We start from the raw sequence: 24,473 nt of genomic DNA, 5'->3' as shown, positions 1-24,473 counted from the left end.
AGGCACTTTGTCATTAAAACAGACCACCATAGTCTGAGATACTTCCTCAGTAATAGAGCACATGCTCATTTCCAACAGAAATGGGTATCTAAGTTGCTTGGATTTGATTATGAGATCCAATATAAGAGTGGCTCTGAAAATATGGTTGCAGATGCTTTCTCAAGGGTAGTTCATACCTCTCAGAATCAAGAAGAAACCAATGCCCACTCTGGAGAGGTTGTTACTTGTCAGGCTATTTCATATCCCTATATAGGGTGGATTGATGATTTGAGGAGGTTCAATGAAAAGAATGAATGGATCCTGCAAAATGTGCAAGATTTAGCTACAGATACAACAACTACCTCTCACTACCATGTTGACAATGGTTGCTCAAGTATAAATCAAGAATAGTGCTCAATCCCACTTCGATTTAGAGAGATAAGGTTCTCAATGAGCATCATTCCACACCCATTTCAGGGCATGAGGGGGTTCTTAAGACATATCAGAGGGTTAAACATAGTTTTTATTGGCCAGGCATGAAAAACAATGTGAAGAGATTTGTTTTTGAGTGCATAGTTTTCCAACAACATAAATATGAAACCATTGCTCTTCCAAGTTTGTTGCAACCATTGCCCATTCCTCAAGGTATTTGGAGAGACATTAGCATAGATTTCATTGGGGATCTTCATTTGTGCTCTGGTAAATCTGTTATACTGTTGATTGTAGACAGGCTTTTCAAGTATGCCCACCTTGTGGCATTAGCACACCCTTACACTGCCTCCATTGTGGCTCATGCATTTGTGAACCATGTCTTCAAATTACATGGCATGCCTGCATCTATAGTTAGTAGCAGGGACCCTATCTTCTTGAGCTCTTTCTGGAATGAGTTCTTTAAACTACAAGGTTCAACCTTCTGCTTAAGCTTAGGTTACCACCCCCAAACTGATGGCCAAGCTAAGGTTCTCAATAGGTGCTTGGAGACTTATTTGAGATGTTTCACCAGTGCACAACCTAAGAAATGGTTACATTGGCTACTTGAGTGGAGCTACAACACTTCTTATCATACTTTTGCACAGTTTACTCCATTCGAACTGGTTTATGGATACCCCTTACCTCACATTGCAGGTTATGAGAGTGGCACAACAAGAGTGGAAATGGTGGAGCAAAGTTTGATAGCCTGGGATAAACTTTTGTCTCTACTTAAATCAAACTCGGAGAAAGCTAGGAACATAATGAAGGTGCAATTTGACAGGCACTGAACTGAGAGAGAGTTTGTTGTGGGGTAATTGGTTTATCTCAAGCTTATACCTTATCAGTTGCAATCCTTAGCTTCTCACTCTTATCACAAACTCCATCCTCGATTCTATGGTCTTTTTGAAGTTTTGGAGAAGATAGGCTCATTAGCTTACAAGTTAAAACTCCACGAAGGCTGCAAGTCACATCCAATTTTCCATGTTAGCTGTCTTAAGCAACATTTGGGTCCTGACATTGTGCTTAGCACTACCTTGCCCTATGTCCATGATGATGGTTTGAAACAACAAACGCCTATGGCAATCTTGCAGAGAAGAATGTACAAAAAGGGAAATGCAGCTGGAGTTCAACTTCTTGTGCAGTGGGAAGGGGGTACCAGTGATGGTGCAACCTGGAAAGATTTTGATGCATTCACTGCTAGCTATCCAAAGTTCCAATTTTGATGCCAACCTTGTGGACAAGGTTTCTTTTGGAGGGGAGGGAAATGTTATGAACTGTAAACAATGTGATTTTCTTAATCACATTTTTAATAAGTGAGTTAGTATTAAGCATGGGATTAGTTACAATTGGTTATGCTTTTGTTATTTTGTGCTGAAATGGCCATCTAGCTTAGTTTGTTTGGCTTTATATGGCCAAATGGTTGTAGTGAACTTCCAACGGTTAATTGAATTAAAAATTATTATTCCAAAAAATAGGAGCTCAGCTCCCTTCTTCACCATCACTTCCATACTCCATTACTATACCTTGCTGCAACGGGTCAAGGTTGAATTAGGTCCTAACACCTTGAGTTGGAAAACTAAGGTATGATTTTATTTTGAGAAATAAATAATTTATTATTTGTTACTGTAAATAAGAATTCTTAACAAGTGAAGTGGGTACTGTCGTGACATACATTACTTTAACGGATCATGTTGTATTTAACGAATTGATCGAAACATAATACACTTGTTTGCCAGGTTAGGTGGGACCAAATACAAAGCGACCGTTGTTTTTTTTGGCTTAGTTGAGTTAATAGTTTTCGTGGTAATAGGATAGTCGGAAGATATTTCCGTCGTAAAAAAAAAATTAGTATTTAAACCTATGTGGTGAAATCCGTTAAAAATTAAGCACAACGTTAAAAGTTTCATCCATATCGTCACTGGGACTGTTAATTCAATTAGGTTTTTTTTTTTTTTAATAGTGTCACATTGCTAAGTGGTGTGAAGTGTCGGACAATAAAAATTTTCCTTGACATGGAAAAAATATAGGTCATACCACCCAATAAGACGATATAACATCATTAAACTTTCACCTTTTTTCTTTTTGTTGGATACTAAAATTTTACTTAGAAAGCATATCGACAATTATATAATCAAAATATCGTCAATAGCAATAATACAAATGATATGTCGATATTTAATGGTCGGACGTACCACGATCACGACCTAATCTTAAATTTTCCTCTTTAGTTGGGCCTCATATGGTTCACACTCTAGCCGAAAGGCTGTGTGGATAAGTTAGTTGAGGACCGTTGAGAGAACCCGCAAAAGCAAGAGACTTTCATCACTCAATCCCTTGAACTTTTGAAGGGAGAGTTTCTAAAATGGCGTCGATGGCTGTCTGTCATTCCTTAGCAACATTATCTTCTACGAAACCTTTGCTATCTCAAAAAAAGACAACCTCCATTGCCAACCTCAAATCCCACGAAAGGGTCTTACAATCTTCACTGTTGGGCACAAGAATACTGATTAGAAAAACAACGGTGCCATTTAGCGGCAGGGTTGGAACAACATCGACTTCTGAGGTCACTTGCTCTGCCTCTTCTTCCACTCTTCCTTCGGCTCTTCTCTTCGACTGCGATGGCGTGCTTGTCGATACAGAGAAGGACGGGCACCGCATTTCTTTCAACGACACTTTCAAAGAGGTAAACTTTCTCTCTATTGCTTTCCTCTGCTTAGTGCTTTTTTGTCATCAAAATTTTACGACTTGGTTTTCTTGCTTTTGGGGTTGCTGTGAATTTTTGCTTGGCGAGCTCGTAAGCAGCGAAATTTCGAAAGAAAATGGAACTTTCAATTTGTGTTTTCTATAATTTTGATGAAAATTATTGAAAGACAAACCTGAATCTCAATTACTTTGATGGGTTAGTGACGTGATGACATACTTGATTGCACAGAAAGAACTGGGTGTTACTTGGGATGTCGATTTATACGGCGAGTTGCTCAAGATTGGAGGTGGAAAAGAAAGGTAAGTGTATCTCAAAATATTCTATAGCTAGCTTTGCATTATTTGGTATGAATGAAATGTGAGCCAACATCTAGTTTGGTCAACAGACTTTGATTTAGTTTTTGTATCCATATATGGTTCGGGTCTTCGCAGGATGACAGCCTATTTTAACAAGACGGGTTGGCCAGAAAATGCTCCGAAGAGTGAAGAAGAACGAAAAGCATTCATAGCTTCACTGCACAAGCGAAAGACGGAGTTGTTCATGGCCCTTATTGAGAAAAAGTTGCTGCCTCTTAGACCGGGAGTTGCAAAGTAGGTTACCATCTGATCTTCTGCTTTTGCATGAAACATTCGTTATGTGATTTTTTGTGTGCTACATATCTCTTGCATTTTCGGGTTACCGGACCTGGAAGTAATGAACTATGTTAGCAGTGAAGTTTTAGTATTCTTCACAGACAACATCAGTCTTCCAGTCCATCTATGATCAAAAGTATTTAGGTAGATCGTGATTTGTGCATTAGCAATCGTAGCAGTTGCATAAGAATCTTTAGCATTTAGAATTTTATACATGACAAGATAATGGTAACAGTAGACGAGTACGTTTATTTGAATAGAATTTCAAATTTCAGATGTAGGGTTGCTGAGTTTCTCTTATCAACTTGTACAGGCTGATAGACCAGGCTTTGGCAGACGGAGTTAAAGTTGCTGTGTGCAGCACTTCCAATGAGAAGGCGGTATGCTTTATCAGGTTTCACATTTTCATTAATTGCTTGTGTAATTAGTCCTCTTGTGACTGATGACTACAATTGGGGTTCTTATCTCTGCAAGAACTAACAAGTAATCATCAAAACCTAATGTACTCTTGCGTGTTTCGAAACCTATTTGGTGTTGATCACATTGGCATTGTTGATTTACTAATCAAATATACTGAAGTTGAAACTATGGGGTAGAGCAGAAGGCTGAAGACAAGAGATCCTACTCTTATTTATGAAATAATACATACTGATGCATAGATTGATCCTGTATTGACGTTCGAACCACCTTTTTTTATTTCAAGGTCTCTGCAATAGTTTCATTCTTGCTGGGACCAGAACGGGCAGAAAAAATCAAGATATTTGCAGGAGATGTCGTTCCTCGCAAGAAGCCTGATCCGGTAAACTTTGATCCCTCTTCATGTGAATTTCATGTTGTTTTACATATAATATCATGTTTCTCTCTTTGAGTTTCACTTGTCACTCAGACAATGTTAGAAACAGATGAAGGTATATGGATTATTAGCCACTAACCTATACAGTCTACTCATTCTCCTTGACAGGCCATCTATGTATTGGCGGCTAACACTCTTGGTGTTGATCCTTCAAGGTATTTCTGATGCTAGAAAATGAGAATGTATCTGAAATTTTACGTTCTAAATGAATTCTCTACCTCATATTTCTAGGATAAAAAACAATGTCTTTCCTTTTCTGCAGTTGTGTTGTGATCGAGGACAGCGGCATAGGCCTTGCAGCTGCCAAAGCTGCAGGAATGAAGTGTATAGTAACGAAAAGCGGGTAACTTATATAATTAATTTTACCATATGAACAAGAGTTCTTCCTTCTTGATATTCAAGATTATACTTCAAATTTGTTAGAAAGTTCATTAGCATGAGCTGAGTGTAATCATCGCTAGTCATATACGTCTAGCCATTAAAATGCTAAACATGTTCACTTCATTTCTTAAAACATCTGGTTTTTCAGGTACACAGCCGAAGAAGACTTTCAGAATGCAGATGCAGTCTTTGACTTCATTGGAGATCCCCCGGAGGAGCGATTTGACTTGGGATTCTGTAGAAGCCTTCTCAAGCAGTACGTGAGCTAGCCTACATTTATATGTTCCTACCGGTTAAATTTCACTCAACGCATGTCCTCCCTCTGCAATATCTTGGATGGTGACTGCGGTTTCAACTAAGATAATAAACGAATGACGGTAAATATGCATCCGATCATATTTAGAATGTTCGAGAGAAAATGTAATAAGGTGTTTTGTTGCTATGTCAGACCAAACTGTATGTAAAATAATTGAAGAACCACCACTCGTGAGATATGTAGCCTCAACTGACCATCTCCAAGCAGTCCACCAGAAACTAATTCCCCACCAACACAACATCCGTTACAAGATTCTGAACTTAAACATGAGACAGCATAGAACATTCATTGATAGAAAGTAATATCTTCGAAATTAACTTATGGTAACCATCATCATCCAACTTGGCAAAGATATTATTTAACTTCATCTAGTTTTCCATACAATAATGTTCCATGTGCAATCACCATGACAGCAGAGAAATCAAGATGATTAGATTGAATGCCTTCGGGAAACCACTCTCGAAATAACGGGGAGAGTGGATGCAACATATGATAAGTTTCTTCACCCAATTCTCTTACTTGGACATTAGTCAACCAACCTCTTTTAGGATCGAAAACTTAAAAAAGAGTTTGGCGATGTCTCTCCTTTAACGAACTCGTCATATTGAGTGGAGAGGACATAGCCAGGGCGATTTGAAGTTTTCGATCATAAATCTGATGAGTGGAAAGTTCTCCCAAATCCCCCTTCATAGTGCGCGATCAAGTTCATGGAAGTTATACTGAACGCTACTGTGCATGGGTAAAAATATTCTCATGAGGTACGAGCTTGCATTCAAGGTTTTGCGTGTTTAAATCTTGCGAGGAGAAGTGGGGGATGCATCTGGCATTCTGGAAAATCTTCCTATAGATAAGTCTCTAGAAATGTTTGAAGACAATCTAATAGTTTGTTTTGGCTGTGTTGAAGAGTCCTATTTTGCATGTATAGCACAGTAGCAGTGCTCCAACTGTTCATCGAAGGACCTCCTGACATTCAACTCCGTCTAGCTGATATGAAAACAAAAGAAACGTACTATTTTAATCGTTGTGTGTATCTTCGTGATCGGTTTACCACGCTTGATCGTTCGGACAAGCATGAGCATAAGCCTGATGCAAGTTCGTACAGAACTGAACTCCCTAGCTAGTAGGGAAAAGCTTCGAGTCTCATGAACTATATGGGGTTAGTGGTCGTGGTTCCCAGCGTGCTCAACAAGAATATGGTGGGCCACAAGAATATCAAGGCGGAGGCATGGGAGGGCCGGCTCAGCAAGGAGGTGCTGATGGTGGTGGTGGCGGCGGCCATTTAGGGCCACCTTCTCCTGGTGGCCCAGGCCAACCTCAATTCCCCGAGATGCACCAAGCACACCCCCCCCCCCAACAGTTCCCTATCAAGGGGTCTCCCCTCAGCCTTCATTTGGGGGAAGTTCATCGTCCCAGCCACTCGAGCCTTCAGAAGTGGAGGAGCAGCTTGCTGACCTTCCCGTACAGGACGTGAGTGTGCACATAGCCAGGCTATCCAACCTCTGACGCCCTCAAGTCAGTCAGTGCGGTTCCCTCTTCGCCCTGGTAAGGGTGGTACTGGCAGAATGTGTACAGTCAAGGCAAACCATTTCTTTGTTGAATTACCCGACAAAGATCTCCACCAGTACGATGTAAGCTCTCTCTTTTCATTTGTGTATATCTTTTGATATTGGATTGTACTTGTATGATGGTTGATGATATACGATGTATATCTGGTTATACCTACTTTGCATCATCGGTCCATTTTATCATTCTCGAGCTTAATATTTTTCTTAAATTTTACCACCAATCTTAATACTAATTAACAACAACCATGTCCTATAATTTATAAAATATTATTTAAATATATAATATTCCTAACGTTACACTTTCTTTGTACGAAAAGTCTACCTACACGGCTTCTCTCACACGACACTTTTACGCAGTGGAGGTTTAGCTCTCTGTTTACATGGTGGAGATTCACTCTCACGTACTTGTAAAACATACAGTACGTGGCCTTCCTGACACCAAGGAATTTTTAATTCTACTTGCGTTGCCAATTAATACAACTTTGCATTAGTATTTCAACACGGAGGCGGTGTGCAGTAATGGGAGTGAGTTAATCCAAGAGGTTCTCTAGCTAGGGTATTTAAATATGGGCGGATGGCTGGAGTTAAAAGAACAACCACCAGAGTTACTACTATGGACGGTGGCTTGCGGTGGGTGTGTCTTGTCCATTTGAATAATATTTGACTACTTAAAAGATGAGTAAGCATCAGTCATATAGTCTTGTTCGAGTTCAGCGATATTTTTGAAGATCGAAAAATCTATTTCTAATCTAATCAAAGAGACATTAATCATGACATGGCGGCATCCCGTGGAATATATAGCAGCAGTTATGATCTTCGTTCGCCAAAATTTTACAATCTGCAACGAAATTTCCTTCCCGGAAAAGGATCGTGACCCATTTTCAACATCACTCAAACCTATGAAAGTGTAAAATGTAGTTAACCTCTGTATTATCGACTGTAATTGGTGCAACAAAAACTTCATGAAACCAGAAACTTCAACTTCAAGCAAGCTTGCAAGCTCAGTGACTAAGCACGCACGGCGCAAGCTCAGTACCTTTGAAAACTGAAACAGCTTTAGTTTTTCAAGCTAGTCACTGAGCTTGCTTGAAGTTGAAGATATCTGGTTTCATGAATTATGTTTCTGCATGCACTTGCAGGGTATAGGACTACGCAGCTCCTATCGGTTTTCTATTTCTGGGTTCGGTCAGTACTTTTATATCAAAAACCTTCTCTTCTCTGTCTAGGAGCAATGGTTCCTAGGCTTGTAAGCTGTCGAAGAAGAAGAGAAACAAGAGGTGAATACCGGTCGAATGGTACGATATTCATATTCCTTGATATAAACGAGTTTCATTTCCTTTCAAATTTCAATGCAGAAAAGCAAAGAGGTTAGAGTTCTGTCATTAACAATCAAGGGAAAAAATGACCCATAAAACACATCAAAACTCTACAATTAAGCCATGACAAAGTTACATGTGAACTTGAAATAACAAAGATTGCACATTCCGAAAAACCACAAACTTTTTGTCGAAACCCCAAACTCTACAACCTTAAGTTAGATCCCAAATATTTTCCCCATATCCAACTGCTGTTATGTTTCTTTGTCCCAATCCCAATTCCTTTGACCCGAGATTTTACCTAGGTCGAATTCTGTCCAGCCAGTCAACGCTCTTCCGTGGTTTTTCTAGCTGACAGTCGACGCTTCTCCTGGATTTCTCATGACGGTATTCCACGCTTCTTCGTGACTTCTCTATCTGGTCAACAGGGATTCTAAACTTGTCTACCTTGTCAATGTTATTGAACTTGTATTCACTAATATTCAGCTTTTCAGGTCTATCAGTGCTTTTCCTTGATTTCTCTCTCCGATCAGTACTCTTTCTTGGAGCCTCGTAAAAATCGACACTCCTCCTAGGATGTTCAATACGGTCCGTGCTTTTCCTGTGGCCTGTGCTTTTTCTTGAAGTAATCCTACACGAAGGTGATTTTTCGACAGTTGAGATGAACTTGTGGAGATGTCTAATATATTCTGGATAGAGCTCCAAATTACAGTGATTTCCGCCTTTGAGCCATAGAGGTTCATATTTCTCTTGGCAAAGTACCCAAAGTTGCTTGCCGTGTGAGCAGTCCACAACTTCATCAGATGTTCCCTGCAGAAGAATAACAATCAGAAATTTCAACCAACAAAAAAATAAAAACTTGGCAAAATCCATTTGATATTCTGCTTTAGTCATCTATGAAAGCTCAAATGTAATTCACGTGTCAAACGTATGCAAAGTAGAAAAATTCCAGCAATCAATTTAGTTCATGGAAAAAGGCAGTACTTACATGTATTACCAGCACAGGACATTTTACCAGTGGGATTTTATCAATGTTCTGCACAGAAATGAAAATCAGGTTCAGACACATACACATGCATCAAAATTGTCTTTATAAAGAATTTCGATAAAAATCATCATAAAATGGTATCAAGAATCTAACCTTATAGATATCAAACCAGTACGTGCGCTTCACAGGATACATGACTCTTAAACCAGATAATATAGGACTATGCAGCACAATTGCCCTTAATCGAGGCAAACTGACAGCAAGATCAACAGTCGGGCCACTTCCAACCGACTGACCATAGAGGATTATGTCTTCCTGCTTAGCACCATACCTCTCTTCAAGACACTTATATGCAGCTTCAATATCTGCATAAGTATTATGTTCACTGGCCTGCAGAAAAAAGGTACACGGATGGGCCTATCAGACAAACCTTTCTATTGCAAATTGAAACACAAGCAGATAATTCGTACTGCACTTACCTTGCCTGAGGACTGCCCATAGCCAGAATAATCATACCTGCACAGGTTCAAATAATATGATTCAGAATGCTTTCCACACTTCTTTCAGAAAGAAAATGTCTCCTACAAATTTATATGTTCCGGTGTTAGGTTTGGAACAATCTGTGCAGATAAGTTCAAATCAAACATAACTTCGAATATGAAAGGAAGTTCTATGAGCTTTATCAGAAGCAATATTCTGGACTAGCAGACATAACTTTGGAGGGTGATCCAGCATCAATGACTGGAACACTCTAAAAAAGGGGATTGGCACGTACACTGCAAAGCCCGTACACATTTTGTTGCTAAACACGTTTTTCTTGATGCAAAGATAAAACTGAAAACAATTCCTGTTTCCCCCTCCAAAAACAGTTACACTCGACTTGGAAGTTGGAAGGATGGTATAAACCAGTTCAAATTATACAAACATATTTGGACCGAGGTCTGCACATAATCGGTATCTTTGGTGATGTATCCATATCTGAACATCTAAAGGAAAGTCGTCTTCAAGGCTAGCCTCCGAAGTACTGAAGGGAGTGCAAATTGAACTTTCACAATTTCTCCAGGCACCTCTGTTTGCCATTTCAGCTTTAACCAACCAAAATTTGGTTCCATCGCAGAACTACATGGTAAAAAATTATTCTTTTCAAACCGACAAGGTTTTCGACACTTCCATAACCTTGACACTTTAAAAACCACCTATTCCAGTTGGACCGTTGATCCTAAACTGACAACCACCACAACCAGTAAGAAAAAATCGAAATGGCACTCTAACTCGTTGTATAAAATTACAAGCTTTACTCGGAAAAAGAATCGAAATATGTTTCTAATCGATTGATTGCGCCAAAATTACAATTGGGTTAACCATAACTCTTAAGAAACTTTATGTATCTAAATCAAAACTCCCATGATATTCATATTTCTAAAATTAAATCACAAGTTCCTCATCGGAGTAAGTACCCAGAATAATCAACAAATATCCAATGGCAGACCCAAAACCAAAATTTCTCAAATGGGCAAACTGCTAATTCATCAAAATTTCATCAGCACACCCAAAAACAATCACACAGAGAAGAGAGAGCCAAAACGGTAAAACAGTAAAAGCTTCAAAATTTGAGTAAAGGGTAGAGAGAGAGAGAGGTTACGCCATGAGATTGACGCGCAGGTGAATGCTCAATTCGACAAAAAGCTCGTACATCTGGCCGATATCGGTGGCGTTGCCGTGAGAGTAAAGGAGCGTGGACGTGGCCATTGGGTGGCGGATATAGACGGCGACGATCTCATTGCCGCGGCGCGTCGGAAACTTCAAAACGTCGACGTTTTCGCGGTGGGGAAGCGGATCCAGTAGCAACAGCCCTGTGGCTTCGTCTTTCAGTACCTTGTAGGATGGTGGGTTCGGTGGAAAAAATGCAAACTTTGCAGCCATGGATGAAGTAACCCCACCCATCTCTCTCTCCCCTCTATCTCTCTCTCTCTCTACCCTCTCTAAATCTCTCTCTATCTATCTCTCTCTCTCTCTCTCTCTCTCTCTCTCTCTCTCTCTCTCCGGGGGTTGAAGATCAGACGCAAATTGACATTCCTGAAATTTCCACAGTGGTGCAACTTTCTGTTGGCTGAGTGAAAGACAGTGTCTTCGAGTGAATAAAGCGAGCGTTTCTTGTTGGGCTAATTTCTAATCCGCTAAAATTATTTTTACTTGTTTTGCTTTTCATTTTATTTTGTTTTTCTAAATTAATTAAAATTAGAATTAAAAATTATTTAGTGGCAATGGTATCGGGAGGAGTCTGTTACCTGTATCTGTCCCGTGGGGTTGGCACTAATTTGTGGTTGCATTATTGTCCTGTTATTTTCATGATTTTCATTATTCCTTTTCTTTGTTTGTTGGCATTAAATCCCCTTTGTATGTGGTTGATATGTACATTGATTGAAATTTAATTTACTTCTTGTGTTCGTGCCCATTTTGGAGTGACCGCCTCACCACGTGGATGGTTTGATGAATCTTATAAACTCAGGCGGCTGGCAGTTGTACATATTAATTTTGATTCACCTATACTAAAATACATGGACAAGTAATATCGCAAAAGCTTGATTGAGCGTTGATCAAAACACATAGTCAACCAAAACTTGTCGAATCAATGATCTTGACCTATATGCAATATTTTATTTATCCATGCTTTTTTTTTTTTTTTAATTTATCCATGTTTGTCAAAAAATGGAAGGATTAATATATGTATATGGGAGTAAATCAAGGGCATAAATGAGTATACCTTGGAGAGATAATCTTAACTAGATTATTAATTTGTCCTAATTTGTAGTTACTCGTGTGTCTACAACTCCCATGATTTTCAACGGCACCTGCTTTCGCCATTTTCAAAGACAGCTCTGTCATGCACTCTCTCTTTCTACGATGCATGAACATGGAGATATTCCTCCGTATTTTCGTATCATATTTCTTTGTCGTGTCGTACTTCCTTATAGTCATAGAGCGTTTCTTTTTTTTTATTATTCATATGTCGTGTTAAATCTCTGTATCTTTGTGCATGCATCGTAGCTCTCTTCTTATTTTATTTTCTAATTCTAACGTGTATCCAATACATTTAATTAATTCAAAAATTGATAAATAATTATCTTTGCAAAGCAACTGAAAACAAAAAGATTAAAAGAGAGATATAAGTTATAACGTTCAAAAAACGCACAAACCCTATGGTTGAAATAATAAATCCCCTTGAATGAGCTTGAATGGCAGCTGCAGAAACACAGATGAATTTTTATTGAGCTTTCCACCTACACATTTTAACTTTCATCATCCCATGCATATGTGCAAACTAATTAATTTCTGATTAAATCATGAAACAAAAAGAATATATATAGACCTTTTAAGAAGAAATCTATTTTATTTTAATAGAGATTAGTTGTAGGACTCATTCCATATCGAACCTCAATGATCCGAACTTTTTATTTTATAAGCCTTGAATCGTATATCATGTATGCAAAAATTCAATTGAATTCGAGACCAACTGTCCATTTAATTGTCATAGTGCAATTTTTAATATTCATCAATTTCTTTGAACTCAATTAAATGCCTCAAATATTTTCAATTTGGCTAACATCTTGTAAGGATGATTTATGAGGTGTAACTTGAAAAATAGACATTTCATATCGTTCAAATTTAATGTAATGTGGACGCCACAACTAACCCTCAATTAAAAAAAAATAGAAATAAAATAGGAATCCCTTCCTTAAACTGTATATATAATTTATATTTTCTTGTCAAAAATCCAAGAGGAAAAAAGCTTCCATGCACTGACAAATTCTTAAAAAACTATAACATTTGCTGGTCTGGGAATTCGAAAGCTGCAGGAAAATTTGAATCCCGGAGAGTTGAGTTGGTGTGGAATATGTGAAAACATCAAAACATGCATGCATGGAGCAACTCACAACATTTGGATGGTCCCTCCCTCTCTCTCTCTCTCTCTCTCTCCTTCTCTCACACAAAACATGACTGTATTTGGGAGGAACATGTTGGCAACGTTCAAGACAATTCCCTTGGTAGAATGAGACTACTCACATGTCTCCTTTTTTTCTTTTTATAAAATTCTTCGACCTTTGATAAGCCACTTTTGTTTATTTACGTTTCTTTGTTCTTCTTTGATAGATTCAATTCGTGTTACTTACTACTGTAATTTAGTGATATTATTCTTAACAATGTGCGGAAATCAATCAACAATAAAAACAAGATCTCAAGCCTCTACATGTAGGCTTTGTGCATTTACCCACATTTCGCTATATCCAACCATTATATCGAGCTAACGGCTTAACACATGACTCATCGATTGGTTTAATTTCATATTTGATCAAATTGGTCTACTTTATTCAAAATCTTCTTGTTTTCCACTTTGTCACGCCAATTTTTTCAAATTTTCTATGACTAAATATGGTCTGGCCCAGTCCATAGTTTGAAGATGTTAGGCTGACCAGATTGGATTCTACCAGAACATTTTAGATTGGTTTGGCCTAGCCCAAAAAGTGGGTAGGAAACTTGTAGGGGGCAACTGAACATTTATTCAGGCTGGGGTTGCTATTGCGCTTCCCGTTCCCTTGTGTCATGATGGTTTAGGGCCCTTCACCCTAGAAGAAGATCGCTTTGGGGGTTACTGTGGCACGGCTGAATGTAGAGCAGTTTGGCATTGCAGTGTTTGATCAGTAGATTATTTAGAACTTCGGAAGATTGAGGGGTTATAATTGGAGATATTATTGTTTTTGGTACAGAAGTTCCTATAAAAATGGGAAATGCCCTACCTTTGAGTGCGGTTTGAACTATTGATTTACGTAATTGGAAGTAACCAATTAGGTTTACAACGAAACCTAGAAATCGATACAGGAGAACCAGGAAAGGAGAACTTTCCCCCCTTTTCCACCCGACTCTTTGGTCTTAAAATTGCTGGTTTTAAGAGCTAACGATTTAATAACTATCTTTGTAGCTCCAAAATGTTTAAGTTTATGCTCCTGTTATTCATGTTCAAGCAAGTTTCAACAATACCATTGTGACTGGCACAGATGTACGGGGTCGAGTAATTTCTTGGTCCTCTACCAGGGCTTGTGGATTCAAGGGTACAATGGTACACCATTTGTTTCTCAAACCACAGCAGGAAATGCTATTCAGAATGGCATATACATCACACATCCTAAATCAAGTAAAAACTCTGGGATTCCGACAAGCCACTACTACATCCATTTCATTAGGAATTGGTGATCTTTTAACAATACCTTCTAATGGGTGGCTAGTCCAAAATGTTGAACAACAAAGTTTTATTTTGGAATAACACCATAATTATGGAAATGTACATGCGGTAGAAAAATTACGCCAATTTATTGAGATATGGTATGCTACAAGTGGATATTTGCAACAAGAAATGAATCCTAATTTTAGGATAACCGACCCCTTTGATCCAGTCCATATGAAGTCCTTTTTGGGAGCTAAAGGAAATGCATCCCAAGTACACCAATTAGTAGGCATGAGAGGATTAATGTTCGATCCACAAGGACAAATGATTGATTTACCTATTCAAGCTTAACTTAAGCAAGCAGTTTACTTTTTTTTTTTTTTTTAAACAAACCGTCTTGATCTACGACCATAACATCTAAAATCTTTTAAAATCGAGACTGATACCAATACGCGCGAACTGGTTCTCGTTAAAAAGTCATAGCAAACCTGGTATCTACTTGTACTAAAAAACAAGTGTAATTCCCCCAAGACAATAACTAGACAATAAAATATTGCCAAGGGCTAATGTAAACACTATTGGTGTGTTGGCTTAGAGCATCTTCAACCATACCGTTTATTGTTTTAACACGGAAGGGGGAGGCTGAAATGCCTCTATGAGTCTTCTCGACCCCTGGAAGATGTGGATAATTGTGGCTTGCCACTAGTTGTCCCTTAAAAAAAAAAAAAAAAATCTCCTAATTGAATGATTTTTTATAGTTATACGATCTTTAGATGATAGTAAAAAAAAAATATACGGTTATGATTGTAATGTTCAACAGTAAAAGCAGTAAGTGTGAAGACAAATGAGTCTACCCATAAAGAAACATAGGCATTATCTTTTTTGAAATACCTCTTTATCCTTACATGTGAGACATATGTTCGTATAAATATAACCCAAATTGAAGGATAATGATTCTCTCTCCTTTCTTTTTTGTTTCCCTCCCTTCCCTCCTCTTATAGTATTTTTTTTTCTTCTTTTTCCTTTCTTTATAAAGATAAAATCTTGAGCGTTCAAACAGGAAAAGAGGGAAGGAAAAAAACAGAGAGGAGAGAATCTTTGTCGAAATTGAATGGGAAGTTCGACTTGGAAGGAAATTGATATGGATCCAATAGAAAATAACTATTGAGATCTTGTAGAACTTTTTCCAGCACGCGTATAAATGACATTAATATATAACCTTACGCCACATGGACAGTTGGTGCAATTTAATGAAAAGGAAAGCCAACGATTCATAAATACCAACACTAACTATGGACCAACCTACCCAACCGTTTATATTTCGCTGTCAGAAAAATGTGTTATTGTTAACTATTTGGACCGAGATTTTCTTCGAATTTTGCACTTCAGAGCTTGCAGACTAAGCAATTCGGACCATTTAAGAAAGAGAGATATCTGAGGGTCAGAGAGAGAGATTGTGTGTGAGGTGGATCAATGAGATGGAACAACAAAAACCACAAAATTTAAATTAAATGGTCTGAATTGCTGGTTCATGAGCTCCGAAGTCGGGGATCCGAAGAAAATTTTCAATCCAACTATTTGGATGTATAAAGGTAAAAGTCATATATGTGTCAAAACATAGGTGCAAATGCAGTGAAGACTGTCTTCCCCATTGCTATGCAAAGAGCTAAATTTGTAGGTGTTACTTTGGCAAAGCCATGCCACCATGACATGTCAATACTTTTTCTGGAGCATGTCTCTCACGCCATATCTCAAAGCTGCAAAAGCATGGTGATAGATCACTGCCATTTATACTTCCCCATGGCTCTGCAAAGAGTTAATATTATCAGTTCTCTTTCTGCAGGTACAGTAGTACTCTCTCTAGAGCTTACAAGTTCTCTTCAACAAGATCTAGTGATTGTCATTTTTTGGTAGCTCCAAACAACAACAAAGATCATAGACTTTTGGGGTTCTTTTGGAGTAATGTTAGCGACTTAGTCTTGAGTAGAAATGCTTTCGAGTCGTAGATGTGTCTGTGTTAAACTCTTTCGACATGCTTAAAGTGTGTGTATCTTATGACTAGTTCAACTTCAATATAACACACGACTCAATACGACCATGTCATTTTGTCCTTAAATTGACGAGTTAGCAAATAGTTTGCTAACTTTGACTAATAAAAAGATGGATAATGTGGTAGGAAAACGCTTTTAATCATAAGGGCATGTTTACTAATCAGGAACTGGGGCAAGCAGGAGGAATTGAAGCCAAGCAATTTATTATTTGTCATAAATTAGAATGAAAATAATGTCCGTTCCATTAAAATTGTACATTGTTAATCGGACTCCAAATTTTATGTGGGGCTTGCAGTACTTTTCATTCCTCTTCTGTAAGTAAACAAACGAATAATTTGGAAGAGAACCTCAAATTTATTCTAAATTGATGTTAATCATCTTTGTTGTTAATCCATATCATGCCACATAAGAATGAGATGCTCTTATATAAACATGCCCTAAATAAAAAAAATAAAAATACATTTCATCTTTTACGTAGGTGATAATATACTTATATTAGTATCACAATAAGAAACACACTTTCGGTCAATTATTTTCATATATAGGTAAGTCCAAAACTTACTATTCTTGTTTATGAAATTCCAAAGAGGCCATGTTACATAAAGCCTCAAATACCTATATGTTTGTAGTATTAAAAATAAAAAACTACTCCACTGTTGAAAGAATAGCAGCAACTGCAGTTAAACCCCTAATAATAGATGGACACGTGTCCAATCATATTTTTAATTTGGCAAAATTAGATAAAAGCACTCCAATTCTACATCTTATTAATTAAACATTTGTGGGTTTTCAACTTTTTATTAAAACACTTTGTATTTTGATTAAGGTGCTTCCATCTTTATCCATGTCATTTTTAAATTTCCAACTCATCATTTTAAGTAAATTTTAAAGAAAAAAAAATGAAAATAAGAGTTATTTATATTGAAACTGATCATATCTAAAATCCCTAAATTCGTGGAAAGAAAATAAGTTTGAAAATTTTGATTGAATCATTGTCCCATTAATTAATTGTTAAGAATTTGATATAATTAATTTTTAATACAAAGTTTTAATATGAAAAATTCTCTGTTTTTTAAGGGTAACGTACCACTAGATTGTATGTACGAAAGTTAGGTTAACACATTGTACCAATACCATGGTACATACTAAAACAAAAATCACATAACATACCAAAATTAGTAATCTGTAATATACCAAAATATTAATACGTACCAAAACTAAGATTATATAATGTACCAATTATGTACCAAGTTATTGGTAGGTTATGTTTAATACATATATGCATTCAGGTATCATGTCCATAATTGGTACGTTATGTTTAATAGGTTATAGGATGTTAGTTGTATTTTTAGAATTTTAATGATATTTTTATTTGAGTAATGAAAAGTGTCGTTTGAAATGAATTATGGAATAATATATTTCCCACATTTTAGGATTTAGGTGATATTAATTTGTCATTTGATTGGTAAACCAAATATATGTAATTTTTGTTATTAAAAATTAGATAAGAATGTTTGATCAAAAGTTTAAAATCTATGTTTGTTAAATCTAAGAATTTCAAAAGCGAAGCACCTATATCAAAACATCCATTTTAATTTTAATTATTTGAACATATGTTTATTTGTGATTAAAATTTAGCAGCGAAGTAGTGCGTATAGAAAAAGTGGAAATTAATTCTTGTTGGATCATTTTCCTAGAGATTCAGCAATTGTGTCCGTTTATTGTATACTATGGTTAGTTTTTGTTAAGTACTATTTATATTTGAATTTTAAATTTTAAATAATTTCTAACCGTATGATGTACGATGAACAGACATAATTACAAAATCCTTATGATCCTTAAGAAAAGGATAGGCGATGATTCATTTCCAAAAAAAAGTCACCTCAATTTACTGTACAGTCAGACTCACAAATAATTCAAACTTTCTTGACTTTTCCTCCATTTTCCCGGGAAACAAACAGAACCATGGTAAAAAAAAAAAAAAAAAAAAAAACCCCAGAACCATGGTAAAAAAAATTACTCATGCGCGTATTGTACAGTCAGACTCACAAATAATTCAAACTTTCTTGACTTTTCCTCCATTTTCCCGGGAAACAAACAGAACCATGGTCAAAAAAAAAAAAAAAAAAAAAAAAAAAAAAACCCCAGAACCATGGTAAAAAAAATTACTCATGCGCGTGGGAAAAAGGCAAAAGGACGCACGGAATCTACCGCTAGATACAGCTCTTTCCCGGGACAAAACTAACTAAAACCGCCGAGTGCGAAATTACCAAAACACCCCTTCTCAGTTTCCGAGACTGACAAGCCGACCTACGTTACTCTCTCTCTCTCTCCTCTCTCTGCAGATAAACTCTGCAACAAGCATCAGAAAAATTCTGACCAAATTTATCTCTGTCCTCTCCCCACTGTCCACGTCGGCTCCTCCCTCGCAATCTGAATGGCACTCCCTAACCCAACCGCCCCTCGCATTCAGCGCATTTACAACTCTGCCACTGGCCGCTCCTTCTCTATCTTCCCCTGCCTCTTGCTCCTCCTCCACGGAGCTCAACCACCAAGACCTCCTCTGTTTTTAGGGTTTGGGGCTTTATTCTACTCCGATTTTTACGCTTGCCCATTTGAAAAATTTCCCCAATTTCGAAGCGGGTTCGGATTAATCTCTATTTCGGAGGTTTGGGTTCGCTCAAACTTTGTCCTTTTTTGTTTGCATTTGAATATTTTTTGTTGTTTTGTTTAAATTTTGAACTTTTAGATTCTCTCTTTGACTATTTTCTCTCTCTACATCTTTCTCTAGATGTGTGGTGTTGAGCTGGATGGTGGTGGTTTGGGCTAATGGGAATGGGACTGCAGGTTTTGGTGGAAGGGGGTAATCAGCAGTGAGGTTTTGATGCTTTTTCTTGGAAATGGTGGAAATGGCTTTCTGGGTTTTTGATTTTGGAGTCCAGAGGTAAGAAGAAAGTGGCTCTTGTGAATTTCATGGTGTTATACTGTAGCAAAAAGGTCCTGCATTGTTCTTTGCTTCTGTAAAAATGCTCAAGTTTTGATTTTTATTCTCTAATATGGCAATGCTGATATATATATATGTATATGTATATGTATAAGTGTGTGTGTGTGTGTGTGTGTATGTTCTGTTTCCAGTTTTGTGGTTTAGGGTTTTCTGAGAAATCAAGGCCACCGCATTCTTTACCAGTTTTTTTATTAGAGGTTCTTTCCGTTGTCCTTTTTGATGTTTGTATTGTTGGCTTGCCTCTTTCAGGTCGGGAATGCATAGGTTCTTTTGGGGTTCTGAAATTTGGATTTAGAGGGCGAATTCTGAGTATTCTGTTTGATTGGTTGTTTTTTTTTTTTTTTTTTTCGGGAAAATGATGGATGGGCGGCGACATTCTTTTGATATTCCTATCTCGAAAACTCTCGTGCAACTGAGGAGGGTGAGGTCTCTAAGGGATCCTGATACTAATTCTATGAGCAAGTTCTCTGCTTTGGTTGAGAATGTGAACTGGGAAACGAATTCGAGTAATGACATTTCTGTGCGGTTCATGAATAGTTTCCAAGAAGGTGGCTCTGGCAAACATCATTCTTTTAGATCAAAAAATCCGGGTCTGTATGGACAAGGAGGAGATTACATAGATGATTTTGAATTAGATCGTGGCTTAGGAAAATCTAGGTTGATCTTGCATGAGAATTCCGAGTGGATTGGAAGCACAGGGAGTCGTCCAATTAGGAGCAAACAAGTTGAAGAATTTGATTTTTCAGTATCAGATAAGGAAGATGTTTATGAAAATAAATTACTCAGCGATAGGTACTGCGGTGGTCAAATGGATAAAGGATTGGCCTTGACAGGCATCAATCGTTTGGAGGATGGGGATTATGAAGCAGCTGTTAGGTCATCAAATTTAGAAAGATTAGATCAGATTGCATCAAGGAGACAATCACAACGCAAAAATAATGTAAATTCATCCAGGAAAGTTGGTAATTTTAGTCAAGTTTGCAGTCCGTGCCACTCAGCAAGTGATGCTCTTTCAAGCCATAGTGCATCTTTATTTGTAAATGAAGAGGCTGATGCTGTGGATCACAATCGCCCTAGTTGCGAGGTCAGCTGCTGCTGGTCAAGAACCCCTCGATTCAGAGAAGCTAATTTTCCCTTCAATGTAGACGAATACCCTCTGCTATACAAGAATGTAGATGAGAGTGCGCTTTATGACCAGAGGAGCTCGAAACACATTCGTAATGATATGAGTCCACGATCAGAAAACCCTAGGAGTCTGAGTCAGAAATTCAGGCCAAAATCTTTTAATGAATTAGTGGGACAAAATGTAGTAGCGATGTCTCTTTTGGGAGCTATCGCTAGAGGGAGAATAACCTCATTCTATCTATTCCATGGCCCTCGTGGTACAGGAAAGACATCTGCCTCAAGGATTTTTGCTGCAGCACTAAATTGCCTTTCACATGAGAAGCATAGGCCATGTGGTCTCTGCTGTGAATGTGTTTTGTATTTTTCTGGAAGGAGCAGGGACATCAAGGAAGTTGATTCTGTGAGAATCAATCTAAGAGACAGGGTTAGATCCCTTATTAAGAATGCAGCTACTCCTCCACTTTCGTCACGGTTTAAGGTTTTCATTATTGATGAGTGCCACCTGATGCGCGGGGAAACTTGGGCAACTGTTTTGAATAGCATAGATAACCTTTCTCAACATGTTGTCTTCGTGATGCTCACTCCTGATGTCGATAAGCTTCCCCGAAGTGCAGTGTCACGGTCTCAAAGGTTTCACTTTCCAAAGATTAAGGATGCTGATATTGCAAGCAGATTGGGGAGAATCTGTGTTGAAGAGGGTCTTGAATTTGATCAGGGTGCTGTAGACTTCATTGCTGCCAAGTCAAACGGTTCACTTAGGGATGCAGAGATGATGCTTGATCAGCTAAGTTTGCTTGGTAAAAAAATCACAATGGGCCTGGCATACGACCTTGTAAGTTCTTGGCATCTGTTTTTATTCATTATTTACGTTTATATAGCACACTCTATTTATCCAATACTTACATGAGAATTTCTGTTTTGTTGTTATGCAGATTGGAGTTGTCTCGGATGATGAATTACTCGGTTTGCTAGATCTGGCATTGTCATCTGACACTTCTAATACAGTAATAAGGGCCAGGGAGTTGATGAGATCTCAGATTGATCCCATGCAACTGATATCACAGTTGGCAAATCTTGTTATGGACATTCTTGCTGGTAAATGTCAGGACAATGCTTCTGAAGTCCGAAAAAATTTCTGCAGTAGACACACGTGTAAGTAGTCTAACATTGCACGTGTAATATTGTCGCTTAGTACTTACTCTCACTTAGTACTTACTCTCCAAAAGCTCCATCAGAAATCTATACAGGAAATGATAGTTCTTTGAGGATGATTTTTAGACCCAAAATTTTGTTTATTTTGGTTTTGATTAATGGTGAAGTAAATTAATTATTAATGGTTTTTCTCAGTGTCCTCATAGATGAACTGAGTACTACTTGGAACTTGTTACAAGGAGTCATCTATGATCTATCTTGTATAAATTTCTCATGCATTGTCCTCATAAGTTAATATTTCAATATGCCTATTATTTCTTCGATGTATATGATGAATCTGTTTTTAAAATGTTTGTTGGTTAGAGTGGTCATCGTGCCTACGTTATGTCTACTGCTGTTAATTACTCTGTCATCTCATGATTATATGCTTATACTAAGGTTGTTGTCTCAATTTTCTTCTTTGCAGCTGAAACGGACTTGCAGAAACTGAGCTATGGATTGAGAATATTCTCTGAAACTGAGAAGCAATTAAGGGTGTCCAAAAATCAAGCGACATGGCTTACTGCAGCTCTGTTGCAGCTAAGCTCTGTTGAGTCTTCGTCCTTGGATGGAAATGGTACAAAATTGTGTTTGAGAAGTACACAAGAGAGAGGTGAGAATAAGTGTATTAGCTGACTCTGACGAATACCTTACATTTTAATTTCATTCATGGAAAAGGCCTTTCTTTATCCATAACTTCAACTCGTTAGTTTAGTCGAACTTTCATATCAAGGATATTTTTCCTTGGTTTCTGATATATTTTGTTATTATGGCGGTATATCATCCACAGCGACGGCGGAGAGCTTCAAGAATCGTGCCACTTGTTCATGCAATTTAGAGATACCAGACAAGTTGGGCATGCGGAAGGATAGTGATGGAAAGTTGGAAGCCATATGGAAGAGAACTACAGATTTATGCCGATCCAATTCACTCAAGAATTTTCTTAAGAAACAGGGAAAATTGTCTTCCTTGCTTGTTGGTCAAGGTACATACGTCTACTAGTATCTAGTACATGATCATTAATCGTCAAATTATGGTAAAAACCACATACAAACATATTTAAAAATTAGGGGAGATAAAAATCAGGATGAGCTGGATCAACATCTTTATCTTCTTAATTTGGCTTGTTATATGACATTTCCGTACACGCAAAATGTTCTCATGTTTATAAAAGACGGAAATGGATTTTCTTACGCTCATGTGCACTAACAGAGTAATGCTCAATGTAGGTTTAGCAATAGCTGAATTGGAATTCTGCCATCCCGATTATGTATCTAAGGCTGAAAAGTCATGGAAGATCATTGCAAATTCACTTCAATCTATATGTGGTTGCAATGTGGAGATCAGGATCAATCTTGTACCTTGTGCTTCTGATTCCAAGTATGCGAAAGTGAAGAAGACATCTTTTACATTGTTCAGCTGTTCCCGCAGAATGCAGCAGAAATCACAATCATCTACAGAACGTGGAACTGAGTCAGACCATTCTGAGCACACTTCTGAAAAGCCTATGTTAAGCGACAGACCTACTTTACCTTGCTTGTCTGAGTGTTCTTATCGAGTGCCACATAACTGCAGTGACAAAATGGTGGTGGTAAGTACTTTGAGAAATAGTGAAGGAAATATTCTCAGCACAAGGACTGCCTCATCCCGCAGATCATTTGAAGACAACACATCAGAGGCACCTGGATTAGCGGTTGATTCTTCGAAGGACGATGGAAGCAATCATGAATGCCATGTTTTATCTTTTGAAGAACCTGAACATCAACCAAACTGTTTTCCTAGAACTTTGAGGTTTCAAAAGAAGTTCCGTTCATCAGATGCTTCTCAGACGACCTGTTGCACCAAACGACAAAACACGATTGCATTATCTAGCCCAAGCAAGACATCTTTTGGCACATGTCTCGTGGGAAATGATTCATATGTTTTCTGCAGCGGTGCTTGTAACAACACTGACAGCTGTATAGATGAGAATGCGTAAGTGTTGCTGTTAGTCTTCTTTCTGTATGTTGGTGTCCTTAAAACTTTGGGTTTGAGATTCTTCTCGTCTTAAATTCAGATTGAAGGAGAACTCAGGCTTGCTTTGTTGGAGAACCTCAACGCTTCACTTGGGAAAGGTATGATTAAAAACTAAAGGACTAATCATCTGTTGGGAATATTTTAAATTTGCTTTTGTTGAAGTTTTAGGACCAAAAACAAAGTTCAAGATGTTCTTTCACTGCTTAATGACATAAGACCTGACTAATTTGAGTGTTAAATCTGCAGGCTTGGCAGTTGAGACATAACCGACAAAACTCGAACCTAGGGTGTTGGGTTCTTCCCTGTGCAACTGCTAAGTAGTTCTACAAAGGAGTAGTACCTGGCGAAAATAGCCGTAATTTATGATGGCGGCAGAGGAGCTTGAAGGACATTCATACATGGTATTAGATCTATATTTTGCAATCTGCAACAGGTGTGATTGATGTTTTGATATTTTCAGGACCCAGATTCAGGGTTTTATATATAATATACCAGCAAGAACTGTTTTTTTCTCCGATCTCGTTTGGTTTTGTACAACATGCTTATGAAAACAGTTGATGGGAGTCAATGTTAGGACTTTCATGAAACGGGTTCATCCGGGTGCTAGACAGTGGCGTCCCGATCCAATAATGCAAACGCCCATTCCATGAAAGTCGTTCT

General features: G+C 37.8%; 4 protein-coding genes across 4 annotated transcripts; 3 read left to right on the top strand and 1 right to left on the bottom strand.

Annotated features, from left to right (window-relative positions):
* The first annotated feature begins 141 nt into the window (after positions 1-141).
* LOC148691119 (uncharacterized) lies at positions 142-1,673 on the top strand. The gene is made up of 4 exons (XM_088684627.1): positions 142-373; positions 706-938; positions 1,056-1,146; positions 1,360-1,673. The coding sequence occupies exons 1-4, from the start codon at positions 142-144 to the stop codon at positions 1,671-1,673; spliced, it is 870 nt and encodes a 289-aa protein (XP_088540753.1).
* LOC137713466 (Haloacid dehalogenase-like hydrolase (HAD) superfamily protein) lies at positions 643-5,512 on the top strand. The gene is made up of 8 exons (XM_068452764.2): positions 643-3,133; positions 3,383-3,453; positions 3,586-3,744; positions 4,100-4,166; positions 4,490-4,585; positions 4,748-4,794; positions 4,902-4,982; positions 5,169-5,512. The coding sequence occupies exons 1-8, from the start codon at positions 2,813-2,815 to the stop codon at positions 5,287-5,289; spliced, it is 963 nt and encodes a 320-aa protein (XP_068308865.2). The 5' UTR covers positions 643-2,812; the 3' UTR covers positions 5,290-5,512.
* Positions 5,513-8,303: 2,791 nt separating this feature from the next.
* Positions 8,304-11,390, bottom strand: LOC137713411 (uncharacterized). The gene is made up of 5 exons (XM_068452705.2): positions 10,848-11,390; positions 9,685-9,721; positions 9,359-9,595; positions 9,206-9,253; positions 8,304-9,027 (listed from the first exon to the last, which is right to left on the bottom strand). The coding sequence occupies exons 1-5, from the start codon at positions 11,147-11,149 to the stop codon at positions 8,515-8,517; spliced, it is 1,137 nt and encodes a 378-aa protein (XP_068308806.2). The 5' UTR covers positions 11,150-11,390; the 3' UTR covers positions 8,304-8,514.
* Positions 11,391-18,854: 7,464 nt separating this feature from the next.
* LOC137713802 (protein STICHEL-like 2) lies at positions 18,855-24,330 on the top strand. The gene is made up of 9 exons (XM_068453159.2): positions 18,855-19,145; positions 19,269-19,421; positions 19,731-21,438; positions 21,539-21,758; positions 22,225-22,410; positions 22,588-22,782; positions 23,027-23,771; positions 23,854-23,911; positions 24,060-24,330. Exons 3-9 carry the CDS (start codon positions 19,837-19,839, stop codon positions 24,132-24,134), a joined length of 3,081 nt encoding a protein of 1,026 aa, XP_068309260.2. The 5' UTR covers positions 18,855-19,145; positions 19,269-19,421; positions 19,731-19,836; the 3' UTR covers positions 24,135-24,330.
* The last annotated feature ends 143 nt before the right edge of the window (positions 24,331-24,473 follow it).

The sequence above is a fragment of the Pyrus communis genome, chromosome 14 (assembly GCF_041283825.1).
Source record: "Pyrus communis isolate YQ-2024b chromosome 14, ASM4128382v1, whole genome shotgun sequence".
Lineage (NCBI taxonomy): Eukaryota > Viridiplantae > Streptophyta > Magnoliopsida > Rosales > Rosaceae > Pyrus > Pyrus communis.
The sequence above is the reverse complement of the archived record's forward strand: the minus strand, read 5'-3'. Positions and strand labels throughout refer to the sequence as shown.